The sequence below is a fragment of the Lygodium microphyllum genome, chromosome 17 (assembly GCF_053477565.2).
Source record: "Lygodium microphyllum isolate KBCC chromosome 17, Lygodium_microphyllum_v1.1.10, whole genome shotgun sequence".
NCBI classification, from domain to species: domain Eukaryota; kingdom Viridiplantae; phylum Streptophyta; class Polypodiopsida; order Schizaeales; family Lygodiaceae; genus Lygodium; species Lygodium microphyllum.
Genome location: NC_141151.1, coordinates 118,496,398 through 118,508,681, shown reverse-complemented (window position 1 = coordinate 118,508,681; position 12,284 = coordinate 118,496,398). Strand labels below are relative to the sequence as shown.

At 42.7% G+C, this 12,284-nt stretch overlaps 1 protein-coding gene and 1 pseudogene across 2 annotated transcripts in view; both read left to right on the top strand.

Annotated features, from left to right (window-relative positions):
- The window catches only part of LOC148022293 (mannosyl-oligosaccharide glucosidase GCS1-like), a 188,767-nt gene extending 176,874 nt beyond the window's left edge, over nucleotides 1-11,893 (top strand). The window contains exons 18-23 of one of the 2 annotated variants that reach the window (XM_087697922.1): nucleotides 8,275-8,331; nucleotides 8,438-8,551; nucleotides 8,695-8,786; nucleotides 9,641-9,750; nucleotides 9,841-9,904; nucleotides 10,090-11,893. In XM_087697922.1, coding sequence (XP_087554048.1) covers nucleotides 8,275-8,331; nucleotides 8,438-8,551; nucleotides 8,695-8,786; nucleotides 9,641-9,750; nucleotides 9,841-9,904; nucleotides 10,090-10,228 — 576 coding nt within the window. In that variant the 3' untranslated portion in view covers nucleotides 10,229-11,893. Of the gene's footprint in view, nucleotides 1-8,274; nucleotides 8,332-8,437; nucleotides 8,591-8,694; nucleotides 8,787-9,640; nucleotides 9,751-9,840; nucleotides 9,905-10,089 lie in introns of both variants that reach the window. The other variant, XM_087697921.1, reaches the window with a different exon arrangement.
- On the top strand, nucleotides 2,502-6,356 carry LOC148022294 (uncharacterized; annotated as a pseudogene).
- Nucleotides 11,894-12,284: the final 391 nt, after the last annotated feature.

Genomic DNA, 12,284 nt, shown 5'->3' with positions numbered 1-12,284 from the left:
CCTCCACACCAATAGGATATCCCAAGTATATGGTAATATTACCCCTTCTGATCACAATTCCACTCGAGCCCAAGGCCTGCAGATCATTCTCCGGACAGGAGAGAAGGGTGGATTTCTTAGTATTAATGTGAAGACCCAATGCCAAAGCAAAAAGATTCCAGGTGACCATTGCCCGATTAACATTAATACGATCCGCCTTAAAGAACATAAAAGAATCATCTGCCAAAGATTGACCCACAAGCTAGTCACCGCCAGGAAGAGTTAAGCCGACTACCTCACCTTGAGCTGCCAACTTATCCAATAATGAGAGTATGGGGTGAGTTACCAAAGGAAACATCAAAGGGCTGAGAGGATAGCCTTGCTAAAGGGACCGAGATAAGGCAATTTCCTCCGTAATCCCTCCATTAAGAGCAATACGGGCCACAGCACCCTAATTGATGGTATTAGCTAGAGAAATCATATGGGGCCGAATACACATTGTAGACATTAATTGCCGCAAGAAAGACCAGTTGACATGATCAAATGCCTTCTCAATATCCAGCTGAAGCATAACACCTACTGGCTAGAAGCTTTGGCATAGTCAATTCCGAGCGGAACATTCAAAATGTTGTGCATTATATTCCGACCTTTCATAAAACCGTCTTGACGTGGATAAATGAGGTGCGGAAAAACTTTCTGCAATCTGTTGGCAATAATTTTGGAGAAGATTGTATATAATGATCCCATAACAGAAATGGGTCTCCATTGTTTCAAAGAGGTTGGAGAGGGAACCTTGGGCAACAACGTGATGACAGCAATCTTCCAATCCAAAGGCATCATACAAGAGTTCCACACATGTTGACACAAGCGAGTTAATGGGTTTTTAAGCAGTTGCACATGGGCTGAAAACAGCTCATTAGGAAGCCTATCCCAACCTGAACTTTTCCTTCGAGGCAAGTGAGACAACACTTCTTTCACTTCTTCAAAAATATCAGCCTCCATTAGATTCACCCATTCTGGTTTGACCTGATTACTAACCAGGTCACAAATATATGTTCGAGCAAAGAGAACAGCATCAGAAAGAATCTCTTGCAGACTCAATAAGGCCTTATAAAAGTCAACAATCATCCAAATAATAGAGGCAGGATCGGTCACCATATCACCTTGCCCATCTAAGTGCACAATATTTTCTCAGGCATATTTCTGATGTAGATGAGCAAAAATTTGATGAGTTTGACAGTTGTTATCATGTAAAGCTTCGGTTCTGGCCAACAGTTTGTATTTTGCGTATTCCTCTTCTTGAAGAGATTTGACCCTTCCTTTTAGCCATTCAATGCATGTGAGCAAGCCATCATTGGAATCTCAGACTGACACAGAGACAAGGAATGAGCTAATAAGGATTGAGCATGTTGCAATTCAGCTTGAAACAAGGAAGCATGCTGAATACCATATTGTTGGGATAACGCTCACGCATTATCCTTAAAAAGCTGCAAAAAAGATTGATTAAACGGAAGAGGCAAACGGGCAAGGAGGGCCTTTTAAATGCATGAACAGGTCTGTGGCTCAATTCCAGGAGCAAAGGGTAATGATTAGACAAAACATGTTGGTTTTCCATGTGCATATCGATGACTACTGGAAGAAAAGAGTCACTTTGGCAGATGTATATCCTATCCAGTCTGGCCCAAGTGTTTGATGCTGAAAAGAACGATAAGTCTATTCAACTTGTGATGGATACATCCAGGACCACATGTCCTATTTCAAAGATGCTGCTGCAAGAGCGTCCCAAGCCTGTCTCTTAGGACCATCCATAACTGAATGCGGAGAGGTTGCTTGATCTGCAGAAACATAGGCATTAAAATCACCCATAACAAAGCCTTGACGAGCCATGGCAAGGTAGTGTAGGTCTTCCCAAAGCTACCGATGTTCCCTTGCATTAGAAGGAGCATACACACATAGAATCCACAAAACCTCACCCTCGTAAATTATTTCAAGAATCAAAAATCAGCCACAAGGGTCTTGAGAGACCAACAATAATTGTAGGGAGGATTTGACAGCCAACATAACTCGTGATCTGTGCGGAGAATGACCACTAAAGAAAATTTCATAATCCTTATATACATATGAAGATCCACTAGCCAAAGCATGTTGTTTATGCTCCACAGCATAGAAAACATCCCATTTTCCAACTAGCACCACTTTTCACAACCAATATTGCTTTTTTCCCGAAGTTTACCTTTCACATTCCACAGAGCAATTTTCATAATAAATCACAAATGAGAAGAACTATTGAACCGCCGCTTTCCCTTTCCCTTTTACATGAATAGCCTTGGCAGCTTGAAATCTCTCGATTTCACCTCGAATAACATCAACAAGATTTGCCCTCTGCAAGCTGGCAATGGAAGCACGAGAAGGTAAGTGCTGTTGCTAGGAGCGGAAAACATCCCGAGGAGGCACAAGCCTCCCACGTGCATCGAAGCGCAGAGCTTAATGAGAAGGCCTTTTATCTTCTACTGCCGAAGCACGCAAAGATTGGGCTTTCATATAAAGCCCCCTTCCTCTACGTTGAAAGGTTTGAGTGATAGGGGGCGGCAGAGGATGGGCAGGAATGGAGTGAGAATCTTGTCTTGCATTACAACAAACCACTGTAACCCAAGAATCCTCCTAAAGAGGCGAATTCCGCCCACCCGCAAGCGAAGCACGCTCCCCATCACCATGGGAAACGTCCTTCTTGCCTTCATTACGACCATGTTGAGAAAGCTGCTTAGGATCAGCCACGGGCTTTTGAATCGTCTACTGAGGGAGGTGGTCTTGCATTTCCATATCAGGGTCCATAGGGCATTGCCCTACCTCCATATTTTTGTCGCATTCCGAAATAAAATGGCCCAACTGGCCACATCTGAAACAGTGTCCTGCAAAAGTACCCCATTTCAACTCATACACCAACATTTGTAACCGTGGAGCCTCAAAACGAATCTTCATCGGGCGAGGTTTCCCTATATTCCAAAGCATACATGCCCTATTCCGATAGTGGGAAGCCAACTGAGGTTTCACCAAAACCTCTCCAATGGTTCTCAAAACCAGAGGGAGGAGTCTCCAGAGATGCGCAAGGAAACCCACCACCTCTACCCAAATTGGGCATGCCTGTCTCAGCACCTCCTGAAACTTAGCCATGGGCCTCCAAGGGAACACATGAACTGCATACGTCTTGAAATATCTTCAAAGCAGTGTTCAAAACTAGGAAGCATAGACTGCAGTCAAGCACGAATTCTAGTGATCAAAGGAGTCCTAGTAAAATAAAATATGGCTGCCCTCTCATGGAAAGCAACTATCTGTTGTAAAACCAGGTTAGTTCCCATGACTGCAACTACTTGATTCCCATCTGGTAATGTGCTAGCTTTATCCTCATTACAATGGACATAATCTGACATAAGATGATTGGTAGTGGCCAGCTTGAATTGTAAAGATCCATCGGGGGGTGAACACGAAGCATGAATCTCTAACTGAGACAAAGTCGGGCCCAAGACCGGTTCTTCGATCGACATCCTACGACGTTTGCCCGTCTCTTCACTATCCTGCAACAGCCCGAGTTCAGCAGCCAAGGAATCACCATCCGGATCGGCAAAGTCTTTGTCATTCCCTTGCCCAATCTACTGATCCAGAAAGGCCATATCGATACCATTAGATTGCAAAGCCAAAGTGTCGCTTTCCATTTCGTCGTTGGTAGGAGAAGTCATCCCGAGATGAAAGCAGGTCGTCATAGATAGACCCTCAGAGTCCGACTTAGCAGGGCGCCACAAGAAAGACAGGAGAGATCAGGTCCGCTATGTGCACATGCGACCTAGGACAGAGGGCGAGCTAGGCAGAAGATGAACCTCAGGATGGCAACTCTCCAGAGGGTCTACAAAGACACTTGGACGCATTACACTCCTATACTTAGGACAGTGGGCTTTCAATGGACCGTGGTAAAACCAAGGTGAAGGTACTTAATACTACACAGTGGGTCAGGAGATCAGCGCCCAAATTTACATATGGATCTGAGGAACTGGAGTATGTGGATTCTTATACATACCTGGGAGTCTTATTTACAGGGCCCACCTTTTCCATGCGAGAGGCAGCAAACGCTAGACTGACTCGCGGATACACAACACTAGGTGGTTTGGAGAGGATGTGCTCATAGGTGCAATTCCAAGAACCCCGCACCAAGCTATGGCTCTTCGATACACTGGTCACATCCACACTACTTTATGGAGTACAGATACGGGGGCCCAGTCTTGACCACCATTGCAGATCAAGGCGCATTTATGATGGATGGAGGTCGATGGAGAAACCCCTCGTGTCCATGATATCGAGGATTATCAGATGTAAGGCCTCAGTGCCACATGAGATCATCAGAGCCGAGCTAGCAGCTACACCGATTGTGGTAGAAGCCCTCACCTGATCGGTCACATACATACATAGCCTATGGGACTTACCCAGACACAGATATTCACGGTTGGCCCTTGAGTCCTCCAGGCAACTTGCTAGAGAGGGTGATACTTCGTGTTGGTATGCACAGATGTCGGCTTGGTTTGAGCTGCATGGCTTTAGCATGGACAAGTTACCCCCCTTCCAGTACTCCCTTGATGCACCATCTCTTGATCTGAGCAAGTTAGAGATTCGCAAGATCGTTAGGATGGATCTTACCCAGCTGGATATCAGGCGGATATGGCTAATGCCAGGGCAAAAGCTAGGAACAAAGATGGCTTTCTACCGCGAGCATTTCCTTCACACTACTGACGATGGATTCATTGTTTGCCCAAGATACATGGAACCCACCTTTCCCATGGGATCAAATGTACTATTGGCCAATTCCGTACCTCCTCACATCAGCTAGAGATTGAGACGGGCAGATATAGATCCATCCCACCAGAGGAGTGCATATGCCAGATATGCCAATTAGAGCCAGAGACAGAGGTGCATTATATATGCCGCTGCCCAGCATATTATGAGGTCCGTGGTCGTTTCCACTGTCTCTTTAGAGACGGATTTGGACCACTATCTAGAGTTATCGATTTTACCGATCAGCGATACCTTGGCTTCTTTCTTCTTGAGATACGACGGCTTTGTGACATGCTCCTCAAGAGTACAGCTGCTCCAGGACACCAAGGCCCTTTGTAGAGGTAGCTCACTGACTTCTTTGCAAATGAGACTCTGAAGACTTCAATACAATTACAGCCACAGTCCAAACGAGAGCCTCTCCCACCGCCACAGTCCACACAGAGACAAGGAGTATTGATTGATCGAGCCATTCAGCTTAGCCGATCCAGACGTCCTAGGCCTCGACACAGACACCGACGACACCTTCATAGGCGGATACAAGGGATTATTGCTCAGGCTAGAGCTAGGCCCTCCATACCCACATGAGATTGTACCATTTGGAGCTCATTATTACTAGATAGAGCTCTATGTTTACACATAGCCATAGTTAGTTTCCTTTTTTATTTTGCTTTGTGCTACATATTTTGCCCAGACAATTGTACCATCATACACATGATTGTAACTCATGGTCTCATAGGTCATTTTGGCCTTTTGTAGGCGTTAATATATCATTTCATCATTCTCTCAGAAGAATGAAGAGCCTCTTTGTTCATCTACCCTACACTTTGCTTTGTTGTATAATGTATTACATATACACTCCCGTCTCTCTTTTAGTAGTGCGTTACACATGTTGTGCATGAGGTTTTACCTTGTTACCCTCGTGTATTCATCCTATTAACTCAAGTGGCATTGCTATTTTAGCTCTAAACATATGTTCTATTATCTATGATCCAAAATAACCAAGTTTTTTGTTTTTTTTTGCGTACTAATATTGTACCGTACCTTATAAAATCACAAGGTACCAATCAGTAATGTATTTTATCATACTGTACCATATCGTACCTTTCATACTTGACAACCCTGCCTAAACTCGAAGGATATCTTAGTCTGAGTTGTTGCCTACTACTGTTTGCTATTGGCGCCACTTTCCAAGCCGCAAGCACTCCCAAATTGTTGGCCATTGCTATTCCGTCCGTCTCCATTGTTGCAGCGACTATCGTTTTGTCCTTCCCTATAGTCATAGTTGTCAGGTACGATACGGTACGGTACGATAAAATACAGTACAAATGGTACCTTAAGATTTTATAAGGTACGGTACGATATTCGTACGAAAAAAAAATTAACTTGATTATTTTGGACTAAAGATAATAGAATAGATGTTTCATGTCTAAATAGCAATGCTATTAGAGTATATAATATGAATACTTGAGGGTAACATGCCAAAACTTGATGTTGCATGCACAACATGCGCTACTACTACCTACAACTTACAACTACATAGATGGGAGTGGATACTCATACATGAATGATCATACAAATAAGAGAAGTGTGGGCTTGAGAGAGTGAAGGTTGAGAGAGAGTGAGAGGGTAGAGAGAGAGAGAGAGAGAGAGAGAGAGAGGCTTGAGAGAAAAAGAGGGTGTGAGAAGCTTGAGAGAGAGAGAGAGAGGCTTGGGGGAGAGAGAAATAAGAAAGAAAGAAGGAACAAAAAGAAAGGAGAAAAAAAAAAGAATGTTGTAGGCTTGGAGAGTGGCCAAAAAGTGCCTATTGTCTGTACTATGTATGAACACAACCCTACCTATAGGTGGCGTCCATTTCCAGCCTGTTCAGCCTGTGTTTACTACTGTTTCCTCTCTGCCAGCTTGTGTTTTTTGCATAGCAGCCTGCATGGATGGCTGACATCATCATCTAGGCTGTGTTTCTGCCATCTGCAGCATCACCTCAGATGCCACATCATCAACATGCTGCATTTTGCTGATCCAGCCATCTTGGAGCTGTGTTTACTGCTGCCAGACATATTTGGTGATTGTATGCTGTGTTTTGGGATCCATCACATTCTTTTACTCATACTCTTTGCCATGGTCCTAGAGACAAAAGAGTTTGTGGGTCAGTATTTCACCTTTGCAAAGTGTGTTAGCTGCATTAAGCATTGTATTCATTTATTATTCAGATTTCTTTCATCTTTTGTGTTCATTGTCTGTGTGTTACCCTTACCCTAATTGTGTTTCTTTATCAATCTGTCCATTTGTCATAGGATTGTGTTTGTACTTTGTAGTCGAGCATTTCTTTAGAACACCAACCATTCCCTTTGGAAGCTCAAGCCTTCACTCTTGGCACCCTCACTGCAAACACACTGTCACATGCAGGGCTGCATTGTGGTGGAACTTGATGGCCTTCATGACTTTTTCTGATTATCCATCAGCTTCTGCAGTTCTTCAGTTTTCAGTCCTGCTGTTTAATGTTTTTGATAGTTCTATTGGATTTGTAAGATTCCATCAACATTGAAAGAACTCAATTGAGAATGGCACTTACCCTTTGTCAGTTACAGATTGCTGTCCTAAAGATCTATAAGTAAAAACGGCCAATTGCCATTTCAAAGGTCTTTCAAGGGATGGCCATTGCCATTTCTGCTTTGCATAGGGGATGGTAGTTAGTTCCCATCCCATGTGACTATATAGTCAGAGGGATGGCAATTCATTTCTGTTCCCTATCCTCTATACCTGTCCCCATTTCTTGTCCCGTGCAATTATGGGCGAGTCCAGGTCTGGTTGATTATAGAGCAGCCACTGCTGCGAAATGTCAGCATATGCCATTCCTTGTCCATGCAGCTGTGGGGAGTTCAGGGTCTGGTTCATTGTAGAGCCACTAGTGCTGCCAAAATGTCAGCATATACAAACACTAGTACTGGGTCCTAAGTAGCTATTTTGTCTTTGCTCTAGATTACATTTCACCAATAAGAGTTGGATGTTAAAATGGAAATTTATGTAAACCAGATTCGTATGTTTAGAGCCTCTCACCTTTTTTTCCCCTTTTTGAAAAAGTAGATGTTGCACTAGTACAACCTTAGCACAAAATTCAGCAAGGGTCCCACAGATTACCCAGCTCATGTTACTGATAGTTCATGCGGTAGAACTTTAATTCATATTTTGTGCAGTGGATTTTTGTTGGATGTTGATTGACTTAGTACTAGCATGTTGCTGTTGTCTGTGATTCAGATGCCATGGCCCCAATGAGAAGGTTTTGAGTTGAGAAATGAGTTGGATGTTACCTGAACTGTTTTGAATTCATATTCATATTCATATTTTTCAAGCCACTGTTTCTCTTTTTGCTGGATAAAGTGAATAGGAATGTTTCATCTAAGCATTCGTCTCTCACATAGAATACCCTGGACTAATGAGTTGTACTGTTTCCGTTGTCTGTAAATGCACATGAAATGGCAGCTTCACTATGATCCAGTTAGTGGTCGCTATTATGACTACGGGAACCATACAGAGAAGGTAACTTTGCTTCAAAGAGGTGTTTTCATTTAAGTACAAGATGCTTGCCAAACCAGATGTTTTCGCAACTATCTTCATAGGTAATATGTGGAAGTTCTTTCTGCAGGTCAAACTGGCCTGGAAAGTTTGGCAGGATCCAAGAACTGGATATATGCACCGAGACTTGGTCAGAGAAACACATGGGCATCCACGACTGAGGCTTGTTCCACATTTTGGATATGTGAGCCTGTTCCCCTTTATTATGAAAATCATACCAGCCGTAAGTGTGGAAACATGAGAGCTCCCTAATGCTCTTTGATCTTCTTTCCAAGCATCTCTGTATGTAATATGCCAGATCATGAGGATATTGAGCTTGTGTATTAGGACTCGCCTATTCTTCAAAGACAACTGGAACTTATTCAAGATGAGAAACTCCTGTGGACAGGATATGGGCTCAGATCTTTAGCAACTACAAGGTTAGTCCCAGCACCCATACCCCTGATTTTTTTTTCCCCTAAATACCACACCATACATGACGCTAGCAGAAAGAAGGTTCCAGGAGCCTCAGTATTGGGAGACCCATCTCTCTGCCTCATGTGCTTAAAAGTCATCCTCCCATGAAGCTTGTGAATGATCTCTGTCTGAGTCCTAGAAAGGGTCTCTTGTGTGGATAGGTAGTGTGCCTCAGTGGCATGGCTGCGTCTGGCTGTCTAGATGCACCAAACAATATTAGTAGAAATCAACTCTCCATTTGTGACAATGCCCCAAAGTCATTCTGTCTGTACGAAGTCTGCTGTGAGAAAATGCTCAGCTGCTATCCAGAAACAAGGCAAGAATGACTCCCTTGAATATCCTCGTAGCCACCTGTTGGACCTCTTTCTGTGGGCAAATTACGCTACTTCCCTTCAGATCACTATCAGTCTCAACTGTGCCACAAAAGACCAACCTGGGAGTTCTACATACCTCGAGTTTTGGGACAGTCACATAAGTAGCATGAACTGGTGATATCCAAGCCATCTAACAACTGCTAATGGCATGTGCAACAAGCCACAGGAAGACTGAGATCTCCACAGGAAAGTATTGTCTAGTCTTACCCAGAAGTTAAATGGAAAAGCTTTAAGGGATGCCCTGTTTGTATGAGTGTTCAGGTTCGGTGGCAGCCGATGTTGCTTTAATCCTGCTCATCTGAGTCCTCCCCAGCCTCATAGTATAGCCAAAGAAAATTATATGGGTGCATAGAGCAATGCATCCACGGACAAACTCCTTAATACGGTTTTAAGATAGGCAGGAATTTGCAAAGCTTTCTTTAATACGGTTTTGATCTTTGCAGCTCCTTGTATATGAAGCATAACACTGAGCATGATCCACCATATTGGAGGGGACCTGTGTGGATCAACTTGAATTATCTGATCCTGACTTCGCTTCATCATTATTCCAAAGGTATAGGGAATCCTTTCTTGTTTTTTGTTTCAGAACGCACTTTCATTAGTTGACCGTGTCTCTGTCTACTCATTTTCTTATATGCATCAGTGCCTGGCCCGTACAAGGATAGTGCTCTACAGCTGTACTCGCAATTACGACAAAATTTGATAAGGTTCTATCATCCTCTGCCTTTTATGTGTGTGCACATCATGTGTGCAGTTCATTATGTTGTAATATCATATTAGCTGAGCTCCAGAGAAGGGGTAACTTTTAATAATTGGGCTGCATTAGTTGTAGACTCTAGTTTTTGGAGATTGCAGTATCAGTCTATTAATCAATCGAGGATAAGCTTTGCAGGAATGTGGTCGACTCCTATTACGAGAGTGGCTATTTGTGGGAACAGTATGATAATACTGCTGAAGGAAGAGGGAAAGGAGCCCATCCCTTCAGTGGATGGACGTCCCTTATTCTTTTGATCATGGCTGAAACGTTCTAAGGAAATGAATATCTCTGCCCGGTAGATGGATCGTCACAGAAATGGATAGGCGGCAGTACATTCAGGTTCTCCATCTCATCATGAGTTCTGCGTAGATTGATACTACTCATGTGACTTGTTGATTTTTCAGGCGGGCTTGAAAGAATGGCCTGAGTAAGAGCAAGACATCGATCTCTTGTCCTCAGTGATGGACCGCATCTTCACATGCTCAGTAACTGCTGTTAGCTGAGCAATAGAAGCTTACTATTTTACTAGACTGAGACAGTGCCCATTTGTAGAGTCAAGCGCGACTATGTGGAGCACATGAGTTAAATATATTCAACAGAAAGTAAATGTTACAGTGCATTAGTGAAAGGCGGTTGGAATATTTGCATGCATCAGATGCTTGCAAACAGAATTCTGATTTGCCAGATAGATTACGATTGGCTCTGTTCAAGCTCAAGATGGGGGGAGATCTCCCTCAGTTGGCGTATATTCTGATGGATAAGATAAGTGGGATGATGGAATCTGAGATATCTGCTGTGTTCAACCCTGGGTATTGATCAGCATTGAGTTTTTCCCCTACCTGTAGCCTACAAATTAAAAATAACAAACGATGCATTGATGGATAAGAGGGCCTTTGTACACTCGCTGTACTACCCCTCTAATGATGCTTTCTTCTCCACACCTTCATGCTGCTAAGGCCCCGTTCAGACAATGGCAGACGAATGCTTGTGTGGATCATGCTTTCTTTGCATTGTATGTGAATATATTTAACAGCCGGCCATAGATTTCACAAGTTCTTGCTTGGATTGTTAGTTTATGTGGCAACGTAATATATACACAATCTGGACAGGAGTTCAAATCTTGCGGCTCGTTTTTTTTCCAAAAAGCTAATGGGCCTTGTTCGGTACATTAAGGTCTGACATGTATATCTTCGCTCAAAAATCATATTGGCAAATCCCCTTTTAACACGTCGGCATCACGAGCCTGTACGTATGTTTTTAAATATGGCCTTCTGCACATTTTGAACTGGGCCTAACTATGCCTCAGATTTTAAACTTTTGCCTTTGGCACAGCAAGAAATACAACTCACATCTTCTATTTTCACATGGAACTCACAAAATTGTGCCTTGTGTGAAACACCTACATCACAAGCTACTTGGAGGCATGCACCATTTATGGAGGACCTGCCACTCTTTCTCTAAATACAAGATGATGTACTAAAGGAAGGAGAGTTTTCAAAGGAAGAGCCCTTATACTGCACTTCATTTTGCATATGGGTCTTGCGGAGCATCATACAGACTTCTACAAAACAACACAGTCTTGGGTGAAAATCTTAGTTTTTGATAGATTCATTGGATTGATTTTGAAGAAGAATTGCTACTAGTAAGCCATCCAAAGTTGGGATATTGTTCTAGGGTAAAGGAGCCAATGTGGTGATGTCACCCCAAAGAAAAATTCATCCTGCCACAATATAGTGAGAATTTTACAAGCCTAACAATTGTGCCATGTGATATTTGTTAGATTCTAGACTTTGTAAAACCTTTATGCAACTCATTTGTGAGTGTAACTCTATTAGCTATTCAGTGTCACTCTTTTGTGAACCCTTCATTTAGATCTACTTGATGAAAATATCACGATGCCCCAAATATTTTTATTTGAGTGCCATATTGCATGTGTAGTTCTAGTATTTAAAAAACTCATGCAACTTGGTTGGGAAAAAAATATATCATGGGGGATGACTCATTGAATGTCTTGTTGTATTCTCTTTTTGACATTATGCTTAGTGTCATCTACTTGTACATTTGCTTTAGGCCACTAGAAATTATTGGGCCTCACCCAAAAACTAGATTGCATTGATTATAATTGAAGGGCATGATTTTTATTCTTCCAACCTTCATGCAATTTCTTGTAAAAGCAAATTACCATTAAATTTCCCGAGCAAATGCTCTTTTCCATTAAGCTAAGTTGGGTGAATGAAATGGGCTTGCAATAGATTCAAAGCCTCTTTTATGACATGTACAACAAATGAACAATCGAGATCATTTTAGTGTTAGACTTACACTTGTAGCAA